Source organism: Pleurodeles waltl, chromosome 10 (assembly GCF_031143425.1).
Source record: "Pleurodeles waltl isolate 20211129_DDA chromosome 10, aPleWal1.hap1.20221129, whole genome shotgun sequence".
Classification (NCBI taxonomy): domain Eukaryota; kingdom Metazoa; phylum Chordata; class Amphibia; order Caudata; family Salamandridae; genus Pleurodeles; species Pleurodeles waltl.
In genome coordinates, this window is record NC_090449.1 from 6087180 (window position 1) to 6112286 (window position 25107).

The 25107-nt window shown below is 49.3% G+C and overlaps 1 protein-coding gene across 4 annotated transcripts in view; it reads right to left on the bottom strand.

Moving 5' to 3' along the window:
- The window catches only part of LOC138260874 (membrane-associated guanylate kinase, WW and PDZ domain-containing protein 1-like), a 420255-nt gene that overhangs the window by 230268 nt on the left and 164880 nt on the right, over positions 1-25107 (bottom strand). For all 4 annotated transcript variants that reach the window (XM_069209316.1, XM_069209315.1, XM_069209317.1 and 1 more), the window contains one exon: positions 10506-11531. In XM_069209316.1, coding sequence (XP_069065417.1) covers positions 10506-11531 — 1026 coding nt within the window. The remainder of the gene's footprint in view (positions 1-10505; positions 11532-25107) is intronic.

Here is a 25107-nt window from a genome sequence, read left to right on the forward strand (position 1 = left end):
AGAACTTCCTCTGAGAGAGGGTGTGACACCCTCTCCCTTTGGAAAATGGTGTGAAGGCAGGGGAGGAGTAGCCTCCCCCAGCCTCTGGAAATGCTTTGTTGGGCACAGATGTGCCCAATTCTGCATAAGCCAGTCTACACCGGTTCAGGGACCCCTTAGCCCCTGCTCTGGCGCGAAACTGGACAAAGGAAAGGGGAGTGACCACTCCCCTGACCTGCACCTCCCCTGGGAGGTGTCCAGAGCTCCTCCAGTGTGCTCCAGACCTCTGCCATCTTGGAAACAGAGGTGCTGCTGGCACACTGGACTGCTCTGAGTGGCCAGTGCCACCAGGTGACGTCAGAGACTCCTTGTGATAGGCTCCTTCAGGTGTTAGTAGCCTTTCCTCTCTCCTAGGTAGCCAAACCCTCTTTTCTGGCTATTTAGGGTCTCTGTCTCTGGGGAAACTTTAGATAACGAATGCATGAGCTCAGCCGAGTTCCTCTGCATCTCCCTCTTCACCTTCTGATAAGGAATCGACCGCTGACCGCGCTGGAAGCCTGCAAACCTGCAACATAGTAGCAAAGACGACTACTGCAACTCTGTAACGCTGATCCTGCCGCCTTCTCGACTGTTTTCCTGCTTGTGCATGCTGTGGGGGTAGTCTGCCTCCTCTCTGCACCAGAAGCTCCGAAGAAATCTCCAGTGGGTCGACGGAATCTTCCCCCTGCAACCGCAGGCACCAAAAAGCTGCATTACCGGTCCCTTGGGTCTCCTCTCAGCACGACGAGCGAGGTCCCTCGAATCCAGCGACACCGTCCAAGTGACCCCCACAGTCCAGTGACTCTTCAGCCCGAGTTTGGTGGAGGTAAGTCCTTGCCTCACCTCGCTGGGCTGCATTGCTGGGAACCGCGACTTTGCAAGCTTCTCCGGCCCCTGTGCACTTCCGGCGGAAATCCTTCGTGCACAGCCAAGCCTGGGTCCACGGCACTCTAACCTGCATTGCACGACTTTCTAAGTTGGTCTCCGGCGACGTGGGACTCCTTTGTGCAACTTCGGCGAGCACCGTTTCACGCATCCTCGTAGTGCCTGTTTCTGACACTTCTCCGGGTGCTACCTGCTTCAGTGAGGGCTCTTTGTCTTGCTCGACGTCCCCTCTCTCTGCAGGTCCAATTTGCGACCTCCTGGTCCCTCCTGGGCCCCAGCAGCGTCCAAAAACGCCAAACGCACGATTTGCGTGTAGCAAGGCTTGTTGGCGTCCATCCGGCGGGAAAACACTTCTGCACGACTCTCCAAGGCGTGGGGGATCCATCCTCCAAAGGGGAAGTCTCTAGCCCTTGTCGTTCCTGCAGTATTCACAGTTCTTCAGCCTAGTAAGAGCTTCTTTGCACCAACCGCTGGCATTTCTTGGGCATCTGCCCATCTCCGAGCTGCTTGTGACTTTTGGACTTGGTCCCCTTGTTCCACAGGTACCCTCAGTCAGGAATCCATCGTTGTTGCATTGCTGATTTGTGTTTTCCTTGCATTTTCCCTCTAACACGACTATTTTGTCCTTAGGGGAACTTTAGTGCACTTTGCACTCACTTTTCAGGGTCTTGGGGAGGGTTATTTTGCTAACTCTCACTATTTTCTAATAGACCCAGCGACCCTCTACAAGGTCACATAGGTTTGGGGTCCATTCGTGGTTCGCATTCCACTTCTAGAGTATATGGTTTGTGTTGCCCCTATCCCTATGTTTCCCCATTGCATCCTATTGTAACTATACATTGTCTGCACTGTTTTCTAAGACTATACTGCATATTTTTGCTATTGTGTATATATATCTTGTGTATATTTCCTATCCTCTCACTGAGGGTACACTCTAAGATACTTTGGCATATTGTCATAAAAATAAAGTACCTTTATTTTTAGTATAACTGTGTATTGTGTTTTCTTATGATATTGTGCATATGACACTAAGTGGTACTGTAGTAGCTTCACACGTCTCCTAGTTCAGCCTAAGCTGCTCTGCTAAGCTACCATTATCTATCAGCCTAAGCTGCTAGACACCCTATACACTAATAAGGGATAACTGGGCCTGGTGCAAGGTGCAAGTACCCCTTGGTACTCACTACAAGCCAGTCCAGCCTCCTACATTGGTGGCAGCGGTGGGATAAGTGCTTTGAGACTACTTACCACTCTTGTCATTGTACTTTTCATAAGAGAAAAATATACAAAACAAGGTCAGTGTATATACACATAGCCAAAAAGTTTTGCATTTCCTCTTTTCACTCTTTTCTAAGTGCTGAAAAGTACTTCTAAACTTTCAAAAAGTTCTTAAAAGTTTAAAAAGTTTTTTTCTGTCTTTCCAAAAAGTTCTGAAAACTTTTTTCTCTTTGTCTATCACTTTAACTCTCTCTAAAAAATGTCTGGCACAGGCCAAAAAGTTGAACTGTCCAAACTTGCATATGATCACCTTAGCTGGAAAGGAGCAAGGAGTCTCTGCATAGAGAGAGGTTTGAGTGTAGGGAAGAATCCTTCTTTAGAACTGTTAATTAATATGCTTAGAGTACAGGATAAGGCCATAAGTGCCCAATCTGTAGAAAAAGTAGCTAATGGTTCTCAATCTGATCCAGGGACTCCCCCAGGAAAAGGTTCAGGAAAGAAACTTCTCAGCCTGCCCATTACTAGACAGTCTAGCATAGTTGGTACAGAGGTTGAATCACACCATACTGATGGTGTGCTCTCACATTATACTGGTAGCCAAGCTGTTAGGGTGCCCTCTGTAAGGGACAGGTCTCCTTCTGTTCATTCCCAGCATACCTCTGTATCTAGAAATGTCCCTCCCACCCACCCTGATGACAGATTGTTAGAAAGGGAGCTCAATAGATTGAGAGTGGAGCAAACCAGACTGAAGCTCAAGAAGCAACAGCTGGATTTGGATAGACAGTCTTTAGAAATAGAGAGGGAAAGACAGAAGATGGGTTTAGATACCCATAGTGGCAGCAGCAGTATTCCCCATAGTCATCCTGCAAAAGAGCATGATTCCAGGAATCTGCATAAGATAGTTCCCCCTTACAAGGAGGGGGATGACATTAACAAGTGGTTTGCTGCACTTGAGAGGGCCTGTGCTGTACAGGATGTCCCTCAAAAGCAGTGGGCTGCTATCCTATGGCTATCATTTACTGGAAAAGGTAGGGATAGGCTCCTTACTGTAAAAGAAAATGATGCTAACAATTTCCAAGTTCTTAAGAATGCACTCCTGGATGGTTATGGCTTAACCACTGAACAGTACAGGATAAAGTTCAGAGATACCAAAAAGGAGTCTTCACAGGACTGGGTTGATTTCATTGACCAGGCAGTGAAGGCCTTGGAGGGGTGGTTACATGGCAGTAAAGTTACTGATTATGACAGCCTGTATAACCTGATCCTGAGAGAGCATATTCTTAATAATTGTGTGTCTGATTTGTTGCACCAATACTTGGTGGACTCTGATCTGACCTCTCCCCAAGAATTGGGAAAGAAGGCAGACAAATGGGTCAGAACAAGAGTGAACAGAAAAGTTCATACAGGGGGTGACAAAGATGGCAACAAAAAGAAGGATGGTAAGTCTTCTGACAAGGGTGGGGACAAATCTAAAAATGAGTCTTCATCAGGCCCACAAAAACACTCTGGTGGGGGTGGTGGGCCCAAATCCTCCTTTAATCAGAACAAGGAAAAGAAACCATGGTGCTATTTATGTAAGATAAAAGGCCATTGGACAACAGATCCCAGTTGTCCAAAGAAAGGCACCACAGCTCCTACCACTACAACCCCTACTGCTACACCTAGTGTCCCTACTAATAGCAGTGGTGGTGGGAGCAAACCTACTAATAGCCAATCCAAGGGAGTAGCTGGGCTCACTTTTGGTAATTTAGTTGGGGTTGGTCTGATTAGGGAGACCACAGAGGCTACTTTAGTCTCTGAAGGGGCTATTGACTTAGCCACTTTGGTTGCTTGCCCCCATAACTTGGAGAAGTACAAGCAACTAACCCTAATAAATGGTGTTGAGGTCCAGGCCTACAGGGACACAGGTGCCAGTGTCACAATGGTGATTGAGAAACTGGTGCACCCTGAACAACACATACTTGGACACCAGTACCAAGTAACCGATGCTCACAACATAACACAAAGCCACCCCATGGCTGTTGTAAATCTCAACTGGGGGGGGGTATCTGGTCCAAAGAAAGTTGTGGTAGCTTCAGATTTACCTGTAGACTGTCTATTAGGGAACGATTTGGAGACATCAGCTTGGTCAGATGTGGAGTTGGAGGCCCATGCAGCAATGCTGGGCATCCCAGGGCATATTTTTGCTTTGACAAGGGCTCAGGCCAAAAAGCAAAAAGGACAGGGAAGCTTGGATCCTGGAACAATGGACCAAGTGCTCCCTAAAGCTAGGGCTAGTAGAAGCAAACCACTTCCTACTATCCCTCCCTCTACAGTGGATTCTACTTCTGAGGAAGAAGAATTCCCTCCCTGTGCAGAACCTACACCAGAGGAGCTGGAAGCAGACACTGCTGAGCTTTTGGGTGAAGGGGGGCCTGCCAGAGAGGAGCTGAGTGTGGCACAGCAAACCTGTCCCACATTAGAGGGTCTCAGACAGCAAGCTGTCAAACAGGCTAATGGGGATGTCAGTGACTCACACAGAGTTTACTGGGAGGACAACCTCTTGTACACTGAGCATAGGGATCCTAAACCTGGAGCTGCCAGGAGATTAGTGATTCCTCAGGAGTACAGAAAGTTCCTCCTAACACTGGCACATGACATTCCCTTAGCTGGGCACCTGGGTCAAATGAAAACTTGGGACAGATTGGTACCACTGTTTCATTGGCCTAGGATGTCTGAGGACACAAAAGAATTTTGTAAGTCCTGTGAAACCTGTCAAGCCAGTGGCAAGACAGGTGGCACTCCAAAGGCACCCCTTATCCCACTGCCTGTGGTTGGGGTTCCCTTTGAAAGGGTAGGGGTTGACATAGTTGGCCCCCTTGACCCTCCTACTGCTTCAGGCAATAGGTTTATCTTAGTGGTAGTGGACCATGCCACAAGATATCCTGAAGCTATTCCTTTAAGGACCACTACAGCTCCTGCAGTGGCAAAGGCCCTCCTGGGAATATTTTCCAGGGTGGGCTTCCCAAAGGAAGTAGTATCAGACAGGGGAAGTAATTTCATGTCTGCATACTTAAAGGCCATGTGGAAGGAGTGTGGTGTAACTTACAAGTTCACAACACCCTATCATCCACAAACAAATGGACTGGTGGAGAGATTTAATAAAACTCTCAAAGGCATGATTATGGGACTCCCTGAAAAACTCCGCAGGAGATAGGATATCCTTCTACCATGCCTCCTTTTTGCCTACAGGGAGGTACCCCAGAAAGGAGTGGGCTTCAGCCCCTTTGAACTTCTTTTTGGACACCCTGTTAGGGGTCCACTCACACTTGTAAAGGAGGGTTGGGAACAACCTTTAAAAGCTCCTAAGCAGGATATTGTGGATTATGTACTTGGCCTCAGATCAAGGATGGCTGAGTACATGAAAAAGGCCAGTAAAAACCTTCAGGCCAGCCAAGAGCTCCAGAAGCAATGGCATGATCAGAAGGCTGTTTTGGTTCAGTACCAACCAGGGCAGAAAGTGTGGGTCTTGGAGCCTGTGGCCCCAAGAGCACTCCAAGATAAATGGAGTGGACCCCACACAATTGTTGAAAAGAAGGGTGAAGTCACCTACTTGGTTGACTTAGGCACTGCCAGGAGTCCCCTTAGGGTGCTCCATGTCAACCGCCTGAAACCCTACTATGACAGGGCTGATCTCACCCTGCTCATGGCAACAGATGAGGGACAGGAAGAAGACAGTGATCCTCTACCTGATCTCTTCTCTTCCACAGAACAAGATGCTCTTGTGGAAGGTGTAGTTTTGGCTGATTGTCTTACTGCTGAGCAGAAAGATAATTGCATAAATCTCCTAGGACAATTTTCAGAACTCTTCTCCATTGTGCCAGGCACCACTTCTTGGTGTGAGCACACTATAGATACTGGAGACAGTTTACCTGTCAAAAGTAAGATCTATAGGCAGCCTGACCATGTCAGGGACTGCATAAAGCAAGAAGTTCAGAAGATGTTGGAACTAGGAGTGGTTGAGCACTCTGACAGTCCATGGGCTTCTCCTGTGGTACTGGTACCAAAACCCAATTCTAAAGATGGAAAGAAAGAAATGCGGTTTTGTGTAGACTATAGAGGTCTCAACTTGGTAACCAAAACTGATGCTCACCCTATACCCAGGGCAGATGAGCTCATAGATACACTGGCATCTGCCAAGTATCTAAGCACTTTTGATTTGACTGCAGGGTATTGGCAGATCAAAATGTCAGAAGATGCTAAACCTAAGACTGCATTTTCTACCATTGGAGGACATTACCAGTTTACTGTAATGCCTTTTGGTTTGAAAAATGCACCTGCCACTTTTCAGAGGTTGGTGAACACAGTCCTGCAAGGGCTGGAAGCTTTCAGTGCAGCATATTTGGATGATATAGCTGTCTTTAGCTCCAGCTGGGATGATCACCTGGTCCACCTTTGGAAAGTTTTGGAGGCCCTGCAAAAGGCAGGCCTCACTATCAAGGCTTCAAAGTGCCAGATAGGGCAGGGTAAGGTGGTTTATCTGGGACACCTTGTTGGTGGGGAACAGATTGCACCACTTCAGGGGAAAATCCAAACTATTATTGATTGGGTTCCCCCTACCACTCAGACTCAGGTGAGAGCCTTCCTAGGCCTCACTGGGTATTACAGGAGGTTCATTAAGAACTATGGCTCCATTGCAGCCCCTCTTAATGACCTCACATCCAAGAAAATGCCTAAAAAGGTATTATGGACAGCAAACTGTCAGAAAGCTTTTGAGGAGCTGAAGCAGGCCATGTGCTCTGCATCTGTCCTGAAAAGCCCTTGTTACTCTAAAAAATTCTATGTCCAAACTGATGCATCTGAATTAGGAGTAGGGGCAGTCCTATCACAACTTAATTCTGAGGGCCAGGATCAACCTGTTGCTTTTATTAGTAGAAGGTTGACCCCTAGAGAAAAGCGTTGGTCTGCCATTGAGAGGGAGGCCTTTGCTGTGGTCTGGGCTCTGAAGAAGTTGAGGCCATACCTGTTTGGCACTCACTTCATTGTTCAGACAGACCACAAACCTCTACTTTGGCTAAAACAAATGAAAGGTGAAAATCCTAAATTGTTGAGGTGGTCCATATCCCTACAGGGAATGGACTATACAGTGGAACATAGACCTGGGAGTAGCCACTCCAATGCAGATGGACTCTCCAGATATTTCCACTTAGACAATGAAGACTCATCAGGTAATGGCTAGTCTTATTGTCCTTCGTTTGGGGGGGGGTTGTGTAGGAAAGTACCATCTTGCCTGGCATGTTACCCCCATTTTTCACTGTATATATGTTGTTTTAGTTGTATGTGTCACTGGGACCCTGGTAACCCAGGGCCCCAGTGCTCATAAGTGTGCCTGAATGTGTTACCTGTGTAGTGACTAACTGTCTCACTGAGGCTCTGCTAACCAGAACCTCAGTGGTTATGCTCTCTCATTTCTTTCCAAATTGTCACTGACAGGCTAGTGACCATTTTTACCAATTTACATTGGCTTACTGGAACACCCTTATAATTCCCTAGTATATGGTACTGAGGTACCCAGGGTATTGGGGTTCCAGGAGATCCCTATGGGCTGCAGCATTTCTTTTGCCACCCATAGGGAGCTCTGACAAATCTTACACAGGCCTGCCACTGCAGCCTGAGTGAAATAACGTCCACGTTATTTCACAGCCATTTTACACTGCACTTAAGTAACTTATAAGTCACCTATATGTCTAACCTTTACCTGGTAAAGGTTAGGTGCAAAGTTACTTAGTGTGAGGGCACCCTGGCACTAGCCAAGGTGCCCCCACATTGTTCAGAGCCAATTCACTGAACTTTGTGAGTGCGGGGACACCATTACACGCGTGCACTACATATAGGTCACTACCTATATGTAGCTTCACCATGGTAACTCCGAATATGGCCATGTAACATGTCTATGATCATGGAATTGCCCCCTCTATGCCATCCTGGCATTGTTGGTACAATTCCATGATCCCAGTGGTCTGTAGCACAGACCCTGGTACTGCCATACTGCCCTTCCTGGGGTTTCTCTGCAGCTGCTGCTGCTGCCAACCCCTCAGACAGGCAGCTGCCCTCCTGGGGTCCAGCCAGGCCTGGCCCAGGATGGCAGAACAAAGAACTTCCTCTGAGAGAGGGTGTGACACCCTCTCTCTTTGGAAAATGGTGTGAAGGCAGGGGAGGAGTAGCCTCCCCCAGCCTCTGGAAATGCTTTGTTGGGCACAGATGTGCCCAATTCTGCATAAGCCAGTCTACACCGGTTCAGGGACCCCTTAGCCCCTGCTCTGGCGCGAAACTGGACAAAGGAAAGGGGAGTGACCACTCCCCTGACCTGCACCTCCCCTGGGAGGTGTCCAGAGCTCCTCCAGTGTGCTCCAGACCTCTGCCATCTTGGAAACAGAGGTGCTGCTGGCACACTGGACTGCTCTGAGTGGCCAGTGCCACCAGGTGACGTCAGAGACTCCTTGTGATAGGCTCCTTCAGGTGTTAGTAGCCTTTCCTCTCTCCTAGGTAGCCAAACCCTCTTTTCTGGCTATTTAGGGTCTCTGTCTCTGGGGAAACTTTAGATAACGAATGCATGAGCTCAGCCGAGTTCCTCTGCATCTCCCTCTTCACCTTCTGATAAGGAATCGACCGCTGACCGCGCTGGAAGCCTGCAAACCTGCAACATAGTAGCAAAGACGACTACTGCAACTCTGTAACGCTGATCCTGCCGCCTTCTCGACTGTTTTCCTGCTTGTGCATGCTGTGGGGGTAGTCTGCCTCCTCTCTGCACCAGAAGCTCCGAAGAAATCTCCCGTGGGTCGACGGAATCTTCCCCCTGCAACCGCAGGCACCAAAAAGCTGCATTACCGGTCCCTTGGGTCTCCTCTCAGCACGACGAGCGAGGTCCCTCGAATCCAGCGACACCGTCCAAGTGACCCCCACAGTCCAGTGACTCTTCAGCCCGAGTTTGGTGGAGGTAAGTCCTTGCCTCACCTCGCTGGGCTGCATTGCTGGGAACCGCGACTTTGCAAGCTTCTCCGGCCCCTGTGCACTTCCGGCGGAAATCCTTCGTGCACAGCCAAGCCTGGGTCCACGGCACTCTAACCTGCATTGCACGACTTTCTAAGTTGGTCTCCGGCGACGTGGGACTCCTTTGTGCAACTTCGGCGAGCACCGTTTCACGCATCCTCGTAGTGCCTGTTTCTGGCACTTCTCCGGGTGCTACCTGCTTCAGTGAGGGCTCTTTGTCTTGCTCGACGTCCCCTCTCTCTGCAGGTCCAATTTGCGACCTCCTGGTCCCTCCTGGGCCCCAGCAGCGTCCAAAAACGCCAAACACACGATTTGCGTGTAGCAAGGCTTGTTGGCGTCCATCCGGCGGGAAAACACTTCTGCACGACTCTCCAAGGCGTGGGGGATCCATCCTCCAAAGGGGAAGTCTCTAGCCCTTGTCGTTCCTGCAGTATTCACAGTTCTTCAGCCTAGTAAGAGCTTCTTTGCACCAACCGCTGGCATTTCTTGGGCATCTGCCCATCTCCGAGCTGCTTGTGACTTTTGGACTTGGTCCCCTTGTTCCACAGGTACCCTCAGTCAGGAATCCATCGTTGTTGCATTGCTGATTTGTGTTTTCCTTGCATTTTCCCTCTAACACGACTATTTTGTCCTTAGGGGAACTTTAGTGCACTTTGCACTCACTTTTCAGGGTCTTGGGGAGGGTTATTTTGCTAACTCTCACTATTTTCTAATAGTCCCAGCGACCCTCTACAAGGTCACATAGGTTTGGGGTCCATTCGTGGTTCGCATTCCACTTCTAGAGTATATGGTTTGTGTTGCCCCTATCCCTATGTTTCCCCATTGCATCCTATTGTAACTATACATTGTCTGCACTGTTTTCTAAGACTATACTGCATATTTTTGCTATTGTGTATATATATCTTGTGTATATTTCCTATCCTCTCACTGAGGGTACACTCTAAGATACTTTGGCATATTGTCATAAAAATAAAGTACCTTTATTTTTAGTATAACTGTGTATTGTGTTTTCTTATGATATTGTGCATATGACACTAAGTGGTACTGTAGTAGCTTCACACGTCTCCTAGTTCAGCCTAAGCTGCTCTGCTAAGCTACCATTATCTATCAGCCTAAGCTGCTAGACACCCTATACACTAATAAGGGATAACTGGGCCTGGTGCAAGGTGCAAGTACCCCTTGGTACTCACTACAAGCCAGTCCAGCCTCCTACACCGACCTCTTGTATATCAATATCTGACCTCCTGATACACATGCCCTCTTGTACACTCACGTCTGACTTTCCATATGCTCACGCTTCAACTTCTGTGCTCACAGATGACTCTTCATGTACTCACAGTATGTGGCGCTCTCACCTTCTTTTCCAGAGGCGGGAATCTCACTGATGATGACGAAGCCGAAGCCTTCATGCTCCCTCCGTTCCAGCTCCAGTTCTGCCAGCCTGGATGCCCGATGCGGCCTGTCTGCTGGGCCTGTGGTCGGATTGCGGGTTGGTAAGGGAAGAGGAGCCATCGTTGCCAGACCAGTGGCTGGACTGGAGTTTGTTGAGGAGATGTGGGCTACCGTGCCTGGGCCAGTGGATGGACTGGAGTTTGTTGAGGACATGAGGGCTCCTGTGGCTAGACTGGAGTTTGAGGAGGAGATGGGGGCCGCTATACCTGGACGTGTGGCCGGACTGGAGTTTGTTGAAGACATGGGGGCTACTGTGGCCAGACTGGAGTTTGACGAGGACAAGGGTTCTGCCGTACCTGGGCCAGTGGCTGGATTGGAGTTTGATGAGCACATTCGGGCTGCTGTACCTGGGCCAGCAGCTGGACTGTTGGTTGGTGAAGGGACGGGGTCCACTGTCCCCAGGGAAGGGAGTCCTGTGTACTCATGCGAGGTCTGCCTTGGCACCTGGACTAGGTCCTGAAGGCTCTTCTGGCACAGCACTAGGTCACAGGGCACAGGGTCCATGAAGCTGGTGGCCTTGATGACATTTTCTGGGGCAGCCCATCCCTCAAAAGATTCCAGAAGTTGCTGGCAGGGTCTTGCCATGGTCGGCATGCCGGGTTGAGAGTATAGCTTGTGGCCTCTGTTGTGCTCCTTGTCTCCACCCAGGCTGCGACCTTCACATTGGGTGGCCTCGTTCCTGGAGCCTCCCCCCTCTGTTGCCGCTCTGACCATCTTGGAAGTCCCCTCACCCGCCACGCGCCGGTCCTTTCCTTCCCGGCCTCTATCCATGGCACCAGGAGATTGCAGGCATGGAGGACCCTTGCTGGGAGCCGCTCCATCTTCCACAACAGTTTGGAGCAGGTGAGGCCGGTGGCTGGCAGTGTGCGAGAGACAAGGTATAGCCACATCAGACGATGGTACAGTTGAGGTCACAGGGAACCTCAAAGCTGGAAGATACAAAAAAATACACGTGAGGAGTTCATCACTATATACATGGCGCAGAAATGGCATGGTATGAGGGCCTAGTGACAATGTGATGATCTGCCAGCACCATGGGGGGCTAGCATGGCCTGGCCGTCACCTGCTACCAGTGCGTGATCTGCACCGGTACATTACGCTCTCACCACCGAAGGTCCTGCACTGCCATTACCTAGGCTTGCTGGGGTCACGAAGGACTGTTCCCAACCTGGCCGTAATCGCTTAATGCTAACTCCCAATCTGGCAATGCAACCTTCCCAACATCAGACATGAATTCATACATGACAGCATCACACTATTCAATGTACAATATTAGAATGTAGAACTATAGGTATTACGCATGCTTGGAATCTACATCTTATAGGACAGAAAAGGATACAGAAAGCACTAATATACACTATCATACACACTTATACAACAGGAGCATGGTATAATGTATGATGTCATCACCAGTACAAGTTATATTTATATAGCACGTACTACCCCTGAGGAAGTGTTGAAGCACTCTTCAGTGAGTAGCACGCTACTCCGAACACACGCTTAGCTGTGAACAGGTGACAGGTTAGTGCTTCCTTCTCCTTGTGGGGTTAGCTGTGCTACGTTTGTGCTCTTGAGGTCTCATGTACTCACTAGGGTGTTGTCGACAAGGATAGGTACATTGAAGTTGGTTAACCAAGGGAAGATGCGGGGTGTTATTGGGAGTGGCGGACACGTGCGGAGAGTCGCTAGAAAGAGACGAGAGTTGGGGAGGATGTTGCGAGCCCACTGTAGTCCGTAAGATTTCCGGTGATGTCACCAGTGATGTCATACATTATATTATAGAACCTGTCACGAGTGATGTCATATGCCAGGTCATATCCAGCTCATGGCGGGGGTGCAAGTTATAGTTAGTGCTGCTAACTATACCTGGTGATTTTCTGTGTTTTTTAACTTCAAAACATTAACATTGTGCCTGAGAAATTCACCCAACTATAACCTCACTTCAACCTTTGTTTTTTCAGTGAATAAACCTATGGGTGGGGAGTATTTTCAGTCGGCGAAGGAAGTGAGCCGAACCCTGCCAGGGTGGCTGAAAGGGCAACCTGGGGCCACATTTTACCAACTGTGTTTTGAGGGTATTTCTGTGTCGTGGAGAAGCCACCTGGACAGGGGAACTGGTCAAAAGGCCCTGGTCCCATAATACAGCTTATGAAAAGTGAAGGCAACCGTCCTTCTATTTCTTAACATTTTGTTTGCCGACATCCCTTACTCTTTGCAACCTCAGCGGTGACACGGTTGTATCATGTTTACCCACAGCAGGGTAGAAAGAGCGCTTTGAAAGTGCCTGAGATTGGTGACACAATAAAGAAATAAACCAACCACCTACTCTGTGTCTAATTACAACATCTTTCCAGTCAAGAAAATCACTTTGCACATTGTAAGCCGGGTCAGTCTTGTAACTTGGAGGCACTCACACAACTTGGCAACGCACCACGAAGTGTCTGGTTCACATCTCCTACACCTCCCACAAGTGACGGCGGGCTTGGGAGTTAAAGTCCGTAATGAAGACGGATGAGTATGTACTTTACCCGACTGTGTCACCACAGGAGCACTAAAGGTTTGGACTCTGCTTAGGTTGATATGGACAGACCTGTTTTAATACCTTATTTTTAATTACTGTTGGTGCTGAGCACTTGGCGGACCCGCCCCACTTAAAGCTTGGCAGCGGCCCACTTTTAGAGCAGTAAGTTCAGGCATTCCGGCATGATGGGTTGGGCCATGCATGGACTTCAGTGAGGGTTCAATACCCACTTTGGGCCTGATTACGCATGGGTCGTTATTTCCAACCTCAGCAAAAACCCTTGCTTGCACTGTGTAACGCATATGATAATTATCAGGTGTGTTAAATAGCTCCACCTTTGTTTCATTTTGTCAGGTCAAACCTGAAAGCATACGTTATTTACTGCATCACACCGTTTTTTTGTGCAATAAACACCAAAATCCATGTTATTCCCCACAAACTCATAATACGTTTTATCTATCGCACCAAATAAATAACGTACCCCATGGTATCGTTATCTGTCAGTTGTGATAGCACCTAACCAGGTAATGTAGGAGGCTGGACTGGCTTGTAGTGAGTACCAAGGGGTACTTGCACCTTGCACCAGGCCCAGTTATCCCTTATTAGTGTATAGGGTGTCTAGCAGCTTAGGCTGATAGATAATGGTAGCTTAGCAGAGCAGCTTAGGCTGAACTAGGAGACGTGTGAAGCTACTACAGTACCACTTAGTGTCATATGCACAATATCATAAGAAAACACAATACACAGTTATACTAAAAATAAAGGTACTTTATTTTTATGACAATATGCCAAAGTATCTTAGAGTGTACCCTCAGTGAGAGGATAGCAAATATACACAAGTTATATGTACACAATACCAAAAATATGCAGTATAGTCTTAGAAAACAGTGCAAACAATGTATAGTTACAATAGGATGCAATGGGGGAACATAGGGATAGGGGCAACACAAACCATATACTCCAAAAGTGGAATGTGAACCACGAATGGACCCCAAACCTATGTGACCTTGTAGAGGGTCGCTGGGACTATTAGAAAATAGTGAGAGTTAGAAAAATAACTCTCCCCAAGACCCTGAAAAGTGAGTGTAAAGTGCACTAAAGTTCCCCCAAAGACAAAGAAGTTGTGATAGAGGAATAATGCAAGGAAGACACAAACCAACAATGCAACAACTGTGGATTTCCAATCTAGGGTACCTGTGGAACAAGGGGACCAAGTCCAAAAGTCACAAGCAAGTCGGAGATGGGCATATGCCCAGGAAATGCCAGCTGTGGGTGCAAAGAAGCTTCTACTGGACAGAAGAAGCTGAGGTTTCTGCAGGAACGAAAAGGGCTAGAGACTTCCCCTTTGGTGGACGGATCCCTCTCGCCGTGGAGAGTCGTGCAGAAGTGTTTTCCCGCCGAAAGAACGCCAACAAGCCTTGCTAGCTGCAAATCGTGCGGTTAGCGTTTTTGGACGCTGCTGAGGCCCAGGAGGGACCAAGAGGTCGCAAATTGGACCAGGAGAGAGAGGGGACGTCGAGCAAGACAAGGAGCCCTCTCAGCAGCAGGTAGCACCCGGAGAAGTGCCAGAAACAGGCACTACGAGGATGCGTGCAACGGTGCTCACCCGAAGTTACACAAAGGAGTCCCACGTCGCCGGAGACCAACTTAGAAAGTCGTGCAATGCAGGTTAGAGTGCCGTGGACCCAGGCTTGGCTGTGCACAAAGGATTTCCACCGGAAGTGCACAGGGGCCGGAGTAGCTGCAAAAGTCGCGGTTCCCAGCAATGCAGCCCAGCGAGGTGAGGCAAGGACTTACCTCCACCAAACTTGGACTGAAGAGTCACTGGACTGTGGGGGTCACTTGGACAGAGTCGCTGGATTCGAGGGACCTCGCTCGTCGTGCTGAGAGGAGACCCAAGGGACCGGTAATGCAGCTTTTTGGTGCCTGCGGTTGCAGGGGGAAGATTCCGTCGACCCACGGGAGATTTCTTCGGAGCTTCTGGTGCAGAGAGGAGGCAGACTACCCCCACAGCATGCACAAGCAGGAAAACAGTCGAGAAGGCGGCAGGATCAGCGTTACAGAGTTGCAGTAGTCGTCTTTGCTACTATGTTGCAGGTTTGCAGGCTTCCAGCGCGGTCAGCAGTCGATTCCTTGGCAGAAGGTGAAGAGAGAGATGCAGAGGAACTCGGATGAGCTCTTGCATTCGTTATCTAAAGTTTCCCCAGAGACAGAGACACTAAATAGCCAGAAAAGAGGGTTTGGCTACCTAGGAGAGAGGATAGGCTAGCAACACCTGAAGGAGCCTATCAGAAGGAGTCTCTGACGTCACCTGGTGGCACTGGCCACTCAGAGCAGTCCAGTGTGCCAGCAGCACCTCTGTTTCCAAGATGGCAGAGGTCTGGAGCACACTGGAGGAGCTCTGGACACCTCCCAGGGGAGGTGCAGGTCAGGGGAGTGGTCACTCCCCTTTCCTTTGTCCAGTTTCGCGCCAGAGCAGGGCTAAGGGGTCCCCTGAACCGGTGTAGACTGGCTTATGCAGAATTGGGCACATCTGTGCCCAACAAAGCATTTCCAGAGGCTGGGGGAGGCTACTCCTCCCCTGCCTTCACACCATTTTCCAAAGGGAGAGGGTGTAACACCCTCTCTCAGAGGAAGTCCTTTGTTCTGCCATCCTGGGCCACGCCTGGCTGGACCCCAGGAGGGCAGATGCCTGTCTGAGGGGTTGGCAGCAGCAGCAGCAGCAGCTGCAGTGAAACCCCAGGAAGGGCAGTTTGGCAGTACCAGGGTCTGTGCTACAGACCACTGGGATCATGGGATTGTGCCAACTATGCCAGGATGTCATAGAGGGGGCAATTCCATGATCATAGACATGTTACATGGCCATATTCGGAGTTACCATTGTGAAGCTACATATAGGTAGTGACCTATATGTAGTGCACGCGTGTAATGGTGTCCCCGCACTCACAAAGTTCAGGGAATTGGCTCTGAACAATGTGGGGGCACCTTGGCTAGTGCCAGGGTGCCCTCACACTAAGTAACTTTGCACCTAACCTTTACCAGGTAAAGGTTAGACATATAGGTGACTTATAAGTTACTTAAGTGCAGTGTAAAATGGCTGTGAAATAACGTGGACGTTATTTCACTCAGGCTGCAGCGGCAGGCCTGTGTAAGAATTGTCAGAGCTCCCTATGGGTGGCAAAAGAAATGCTGCAGCCCATAGGGATCTCCTGGAACCCCAATACCCTGGGTACCTCAGTACCATATACTAGGGAATTATAAGGGTGTTCCAGTAAGCCAATGTAAATTGGTAAAATTGGTCACTAGCCTGTTAGTGACAATTTGTAAGAAATGAGAGAGCATAACCACTGAGGTTCTGATTAGCAGAGCCTCAGTGAGACAGTTAGGCACTACACAGGGAACACATACATATAGGCCACAAATTTATGAGCACTGGGGTCCTGACTAGCAGGGTCCCAGTGACACATAACAAACATACTGAAAACATAGGGTTTTCACTATGAGCACTGGGCCCTGGCTAGCAGGATCCCAGTGAGACAGTGAAAACACCCTGACATACACTCACATACAGGCCAAATGTGGGGGTAACAAGGCTAGAAAGAGGCTACTTTCTCACAGGTAATCAGAGCCTTAGTAAACAAAAATCAGCAAAGGCCATCAGCGCAGAGGCGATCCCTGTGCCAAACGATGTAGAGGGTTCTACATTTGTGACGGAATAACCCGTCCGCCAAACTCCAAATCCAGCCGTTGGCACCGCTTGCACCTGCACACTCGGATCTAAGGAACAGCCTGTGCTGGTCACCTCAGTGCCTTCTGACACAGGAAGGAATCTCGGAATCTGTTTAGATCCCGCCCGCGCCCTCAAGTAAAAAGTGTCGCCATCTGCTGCTTACTAAAGACTTTGAGAAAAACACTCCTCTTTTTAGATTCTCACCTTGACGGCTGGGTCACCATTGCCTTAATCCAATCAAGAGAGGATTAAATCAGTGCCGCCAGGCCTTCCATTCCACTGGGCATTTCCCTGGTGGGTTGGAGCTCTTTGAAGACTGGTTCTGAGACCCAGGGGCGCTATGGTGCCTCTGTCACTCGCCCCAGCTCCCTGAGTGTAGGAAAGTACCATCTTGCCTGGCATGTTACCCCCATATTTCACTGTATATGTGTTGTTTTAGTGTATGTGTCACTGGGACCCTGCCAGCCAGGGCCCCAGTGCTCATAAGTTTGCCCTGTATGTGTTCCCTGTGTGATGACTAACTGTCTCACTGAGGCTCTGCTAACCAGAACCTCAGTGGTTATGCTCTCTCTGCTTTCTAAATTGTCACTAACAGGCTAGTGACCAATTTCACCAATTCACATTGGCATACTGGAACACCCTTATAATTCCCTAGTATATGGTACTGAGGTACCCAGGGTATTGGGGTTTCAGGAGATCCTTATGGGCTGCAGCATTTCTTTTGCCACCCATAGGGAGCTCTGACAATTCTTACACAGGCCTGCCACTGCAGCCTGAGTGAAATAACGTCCACGTTATTTCACAGCCATTTACCACTGCACTTAAGTAACTTATAAGTCACCTATATGCCTAACCTTCACCTGGTGAAGGTTGGGTGCTAAGTTACTTAGTGTGTGGGCACCCTGGCACTAGCCAAGGTGCCCCCACATCGTTCAGGGCAAATTCCCCGGACTTTGTGAGTGCGGGGACACCATTACACGTGTGCACTATACATAGGTCACTACCTATGTATAGCGTCACAATGGTAACTCCAAACATGGCCATGTAACATGTCTAAGATCATGGAATTGTCCTCCCAATGCCATTCTGGCATTGGGGAGACAATTCCATGATCCCCCGAGTCTCTAGCACAGACCCGGGTACTGCCAAACTACCTTTCCCGGGGTTTCACTGCAGCTGCTGCTGCTGCCAACCCCTCAGACAGGTTTCTGCCCTCTTGGGGTCCAGCCAGGCTTGTCCCAGGATGGCAGAACAAAGGACTTCCTCAGAGAGAGGGTGTTACACCCTCTCCCTTTGGAAAATGGTGTTAGGGCTGGGGAGGAGTAGCCTCCCCCAGCCTCTGGAAATGCTTTGATGGGCACAGATGGTGCCCATCTCTGCATAAGCCAGTCTACACCGGTTCAGGGATCCCCCAGCCCTGCTCTGGCGCGAAACTGGACAAAGGAAAGGGGAGTGACCACTCCCCTGACCTGCACCTCCCCTGGGAGGTGCCCAGAGCTCCTCCAGTGTGCTCCAGACCTCTGCCATCTTGGAAACAGAGGTGCTGCTGGCACACTGAACTGCTCTGAGTGGCCAGGGCCAGCAGGTGACGTCAGAGGCTCCTTCTGATAGGCTCTTACCTGTGTTGCTAGCCTATCCTCCTTCCTAGGTAGCCAAACCTCCTTTTCTCGGTATTTAGGGTCTCTGCTTTGGGGAATTCTTTAGATACCGAATGCAAGAGCTCATCAGAGTTCCACTGCATCTCCCTCTTCATCTTCTGCCAAAGGATCAACCGCTGACTGCTCAGGACGCCTGCAAAACCGCAACAAAGTAGCAAAGACGACTACTGCAACCTTGTATCGCTGATCCTGCCGCTTTCTCGCCTGTTTCCTGGTGGTGCATGCTCTAGGGGTAGCCTGCCTCCTTTCTGCACCAGGAGCTCTGAAGAAATCTCCCGTGGGACGACGGAATCCTCCCCCTGCAACCGCAGGCAACAAAAGAACTGCATCACCGGTCCTCAGGGTCCCCTCTCAGCACGACGAGCGTGGTCCCTGGAACTCAACAACTCTGTCCAAGTGACTCCCTCAGTCCAGTGACTCTTCAGTCCAAGTTTGGTGGAGGTAAGTCCTTGCCTCCCCACGCTAGACTGCATTGCTGGGTACCGCGTGATTTGCAGCTGCTCCGGCTACTGTGCACTCTTCCAGGATTTCCTTCATGCACAGCCAAGCCTGGGTCCCCGACACTCTAACCTGCAGTGCACAACCTCCTGAGTTGTCCTCCGGCGTCGTGGGACTCCCTTTTGTGTCTTCGGGTGAGCTCCGGTTCACTCCTCTTCCAAGTGCCTGTTCTGGTGCTTCTGCTGGTGCTGCCTGCTTCTGTGAGGGCTCCCTGACTTGCTGGGTGGCCCCCTGTCTCCTCATCCAAGTGGCGACATCCTGGTCCCTCCTGGGCCACAGCATCATCCAAAAACCCTAACTGCGACCCTTGCAGCTAGCAAGGCTTGTTTGCGGTCTTTCTGCGTGGGAACACCTCTGCAAGCTTCTTCACGACGTGGGAGATCCATCCTCCAAAGGGGAAGTTCCTAGTCCTCTTCGTTTTTGCAGAATCCACAGCTTCTACCATCCGGTGGCAGCTTCCCTGTACCCTCAGCTGGCATTTCCTGGGCATCTGCCCACTCTCGACTTTGTCGCGACTCTTGGACTTGGTCCCCTTGTTCCACAGGTACTCTCGTCCGGAAATCCACTTTGGTTGCATTGCTGGTGTTGGTCTTCCTTGCAGAATTTCCCTATCACCACTTCTGTGCTCTCTGGGGAATATAGGTGCACTTTACACCTACTTTTCAGGGTCTTGGGGTGGGCTATTTTTCTAACCCTCACTGTTTTCTTACAGTCCCAGCAACCCTCTACAAGCTCACATAGGTTTGGGGTCCATTTGCGGTTCGCATTCCACTTTTGGAGTATATGGTTTGTGTTGCCCCTATACCTATGTGCTCCTATTGCAATCTACTGTAACTTTACATTGCTTGCATTACTTCCTTTTGCTATTATTGCATATTTGTGGTATTGTGTACATATATCTTGTGTATATTTGGCATCCTCATACTGAGGGTACTCACTGAGATACTTTTGGCATATTGTCATAAAAATAAAATACCTTTATTTTTAGTATATCTGTGTATTGTGTTTTCTTATGATATTGTGCATATGACACCAGTGGTATAGTAGGAGCTTTGCATGTCTCCTAGTTCAGCCTAAGCTGCTCTGCTATAGCTACCTTCTATCAGCCTAAGCTGCTAGAAACACCTCTTCTACGCTGATAAGGGATAACTGGACCTGGTACAGAGTGTAAGTACCCCTTGGTACCCACTACAAGCCAGGCCAGCCTCCTACACCGAGGATAACTTCAGTGGGCACAAGAGGCTTCAAGAGAGAGGGAGTGTAGGAGGCTGGACTGGCTTGTAGTGAGTACCAAGGGGTACTTGCACCTTGCACCAGGCCCAGTTATCCCTTATTAGTGTATAGGGTGTCTAGCAGCTTAGGCTGATAGATAATGGTAGCTTAGCAAAGCAGCTCAGGCTGAACTAGGAGACGTGTGAAGCTACTACAGTACCACTTAGTGTCATATGCACAATATCATAAGAAAACACAATACACAGTTATACTAAAAATAAAGGTACTTTATTTTTATGACAATATGCCAAAGTATCTTAGAGTGTACCCTCAGTGAGAGGATAGGAAATATACACAAGATATATATACACAATAGCAAAAATATGCAGTATAGTCTTAGAAAACAGTGCAAACAATGTATAGTTACAATAGGATGCAATGGGGAAACATAGGGATAGGGGCAACACAAACCATATACTCCAGAAGTGGAATGCGAACCACGAATGGACCCCAAACCTATGTGACCTTGTAGAGGGTCGCTGGGACTATTAGAAAATAGTGAGAGTTAGCAAAATAACCCACCCCAAGACCCTGAAAAGTGAGTGCAAAGTGCACCAAAGTTCCCCTAAGGACAAAATAGTCGTGTTAGAGGGAGAATGCAAGGAAAACACAAATCAGCAATGCAACAACGATGGATTCCTGTCTGAAGGTACCTGTGGAACAAGGGGACCAAGTCCAAAAGTCACAAGCAGCTCGGAGATGGGCAGATGCCCAAGAAATGCCAGCGGTTGGTGCAAAGAAGCTCTTACTAGGCTGAAGAACTGTGAATACTGCAGGAACGACAAGGGCTAGAGACTTCCCCTTTGGAGGATGGATCCCCCACGCCTTGGAGAGTCGTGCAGAAGTGTTTTCCCGCCGGATGGACGCCAACAAGCCTTGCTACACGCAAATCGTGCGTTTGGCGTTTTTGGACGCTGCTGGGGCCCAGGAGGGACCAGGAGGTCGCAAATTGGACCTGCAGAGAGAGGGGACGTCGAGCAAGACAAAGAGCCCTCACTGAAGCAGGTAGCACCCGGAGAAGTGCCAGAAACAGGCACTACGAGGATGTGTGAAACAGTGCTCGCCGAAGTTGCACAAAGGAGTCCCACGTCGCCGGAGACCAACTTAGAAAGTCGTGCAATGCAGGTTAGAGTGCCGTGGACCCAGGCTTGGCTGTGCACACAGGATTTCCGCCGGAAGTGCACAGGGGCCGGAGAAGCTTGCAAAGTCGCGGTTCCCAGCAATGCAGCCCAGAGAGGTGAGGCAAGGACTTACCTCCACCAAACTTGGGCTGAAGAGTCACTGGACTGTGGGGGTCACTTGGACGGTGTCGCTGGATTCGAGGGACCTCGCTCGTCGTGCTGAGAGGAGACCCAAGGGACCGGAGATGCAGCTTTTTGGTGCCTGCGGTTGCAGGGGGAAGATTCCGTCGACCCACGGGAGATTTCTTCGGAGCTTCTGGTGCAGAGAGGAGGCAGACTACCCCCACAGCATGCACAAGCAGGAAAACAGTCGAGAAGGCGGCAGGATCAGCGTTACAGAGTTGCAGTAGTCGTCTTTGCTACTATGTTGCAGGTTTGCAGGCTTCCAGCGCGGTCAGCGGTCGATTCCTTATCAGAAGGTGAAGAGGGAGATGCAGAGGAACTCGGCTGAGCTCATGCATTCGTTATCTAAAGTTTCCCCAGAGACAGAGACCCTAAATAGCCAGAAAAGAGGGTTTGGCTACCTAGGAGAGAGGAAAGGCTACTAACACCTGAAGGAGCCTATCACAAGGAGTCTCTGACGTCACCTGGTGGCACTGGCCACTCAGAGCAGTCCAGTGTGCCAGCAGCACCTCTGTTTCCAAGATGGCAGAGGTCTGGAGCACACTGGAGGAGCTCTGGACACCTCCCAGGGGAGGTGCAGGTCAGGGGAGTGGTCACTCCCCTTTCCTTTGTCCAGTTTCGCGCCAGAGCAGGGGCTAAGGGGTCCCTGAACCGGTGTAGACTGGCTTATGCAGAATTGGGCACCTCTGTGCCCAACAAAGCATTTCCAGAGGCTAGGGGAGGCTACTCCTCCCCTGCCTTCACACCATTTTCCAAAGGGAGAGGGTGTCACACCCTCTCTCAGAGGAAGTTCTTTGTTCTGCCATCCTGGGCCAGGCCTGGCTGGACCCCAGGAGGGCAGATGCCTGTCTGAGGGGTTGGCAGCAGCAGCAGCTGCAGAGAAACCCCAGGAAGGGCAGTCTGGCAGTACCAGGGTCTGTGCTACAGACCACTGGGATTATAGAATTGTACCAACAATGCCAGGATGGCATAGAGGGGGCAATTCCATGATCATAGACATGTTACATGGCCATATTCGGAGTTACCATGGTGAAGCTACATATAGGTAGTGACCTATATGTAGTGCACGCGTGTAATGGTGTCCCCGCACTCACAAAGTTCAGTGAATTGGCTCTGAACAATGTGGGGGCACTTTGGCTAGTGCCAGGGTGCCCTCACACTAAGTAACTTTGCACCTAACCTTTACCAGGTAAAGGTTAGACATATAGGTGACTTATAAGTTACTTAAGTGCAGTGTAAAATGGCTGTGAAATAACGTGGACGTTATTTCACTCAGGCTGCAGTGGCAGGCCTGTGTAAGAATTGTCAGAGCTCCCTATGGGTGGCAAAAGAAATGCTGCAGCCCATAGGGATCTCCTGGAACCCCAATACCCTGGGTACCTCAGTACCATATACTAGGGGATTATAAGGGTGTTCCAGTAAGCCAATGTAAATTGGTAAAAATGGTCACTAGCCTGTCAGTGACAATTTGGAAATAAATGAGAGAGCATAACCACTGAGGTTCTGATTAGCAGAGCCTCAGTGAGACAGTTAGTCACTACACAGGTAACACATACAGGCACACTTATGAGCACTGGGGCCCTGGGTTACCAGGGTCCCAGTGACACATACAACTAAAACAACATATATACAGTGAAAAATGGGGGTAACATGCCAGGCAAGATGGTACTTTCCTACACAACCCCCCCCCAAACGAAGGACAATAAGACTAGCCATTACCTGATGAGTCTTCATTGTCTAAGTGGAAATATCTGGAGAGTCCATCTGCATTGGAGTGGCTACTCCCAGGTCTATGTTCCACTGTATAGTCCATTCCCTGTAGGGATATGGACCACCTCAACAATTTAGGATTTTCACCTTTCATTTGTTTTAGCCAAAGTAGAGGTTTGTGGTCTGTCTGAACAATGAAGTGAGTGCCAAACAGGTATGGCCTCAACTTCTTCAGAGCCCAGACCACAGCAAAGGCCTCCCTCTCAATGGCAGACCAACGCTTTTCTCTAGGGGTCAACCTTCTACTAATAAAAGCAACAGGTTGATCCTGGCCCCCAGAATTAAGTTGTGATAGGACTGCCCCTACTCCTAATTCAGATGCATCAGTTTGGACATAGAATTTTTTAGAGTAACAAGGGCTTTTCAGGACAGGTGCAGAGCACATGGCCTGCTTCAGCTCCTCAAAAGCTTTCTGACAGTTTGCTGTCCATAATACCTTTTTAGGCATTTTCTTGGATGTGAGGTCATTAAGAGGGGCTGCAATGGAGCCATAGTTCTTAATGAACCTCCTGTAATACCCAGTGAGGCCTAGGAAGGCTCTCACCTTAGTCTGAGTGGTAGGGGGAATCCAATCAATAATAGTTTGGATTTTCCCCTGAAGTGGTGCAATCTGTTCCCCACCAACAAGGTGTCCCAGATAAACCACCTTACCCTGCCCTATCTGGCACTTTGAAGCCTTGATAGTGAGGCCTGCCTTTTGCAGGGCCTCCAAAACTTTCCAAAGGTGGACCAGGTGATCATCCCAGCTGGAGCTAAAGACAGCTATATCATCCAAATATGCTGCACTGAAAGCTTCCAGCCCTTGCAGGACTGTGTTCACCAACCTCTGAAAAGTGGCAGGTGCATTTTTCAAACCAAAAGGCATTACAGTAAACTGGTAATGTCCTCCAATGGTAGAAAATGCAGTCTTAGGTTTAGCATCTTCTGACATTTTGATCTGCCAATACCCTGCAGTCAAATCAAAAGTGCTTAGATACTTGGCAGATGCCAGTGTATCTATTAGCTCATCTGCCCTGGGTATAGGGTGAGCATCTGTTTTGGTTACCAAGTTGAGACCTCTATAGTCTACACAAAACCTCATTTCCTTCTTTCCATCTTTAGAATTGGGTTTTGGTACCAGTACCACAGGAGAAGCCCATGGACTGTCAGAGTGCTCAACCACTCCTAGTTCCAACATCTTCTGAACTTCTTGCTTTATGCAGTCCCTGACATGGTCAGGCTGCCTATAGATCTTACTTTTGACAGGTAAACTGTCTCCAGTATCTATAGTGTGCTCACACCAAGAAGTGGTGCCTGGCACAATGGAGAAGAGTTCTGAAAATTGTCCTAGGAGATTTATGCAATTATCTTTCTGCTCAGCAGTAAGACAATCAGCCAAAACTACCCCTTCCACAAGAGCATCTTGTTCTGTGGAAGAGAAGAGATCAGGTAGAGGATCACTGTCTTCTTCCTGTCCCTCATCTGTTGCCATGAGCAGGGTGAGATCAGCCCTGTCATAGTAGGGTTTCAGGCGGTTGACATGGAGCACCCTAAGGGGACTCCTGGCAGTGCCTAAGTCAACCAAGTAGGTGACTTCACCCTTCTTTTCAACAATTGTGTGTGGACCACTCCATTTATCTTGGAGTGCTCTTGGGGCCACAGGCTCCAAGACCCACACTTTCTGCCCTGGTTGGTACTGAACCAAAACAGCCTTCTGATCATGCCATTGCTTCTGGAGCTCTTGGCTGGCTTGAAGGTTTTTACTGGCCTTTT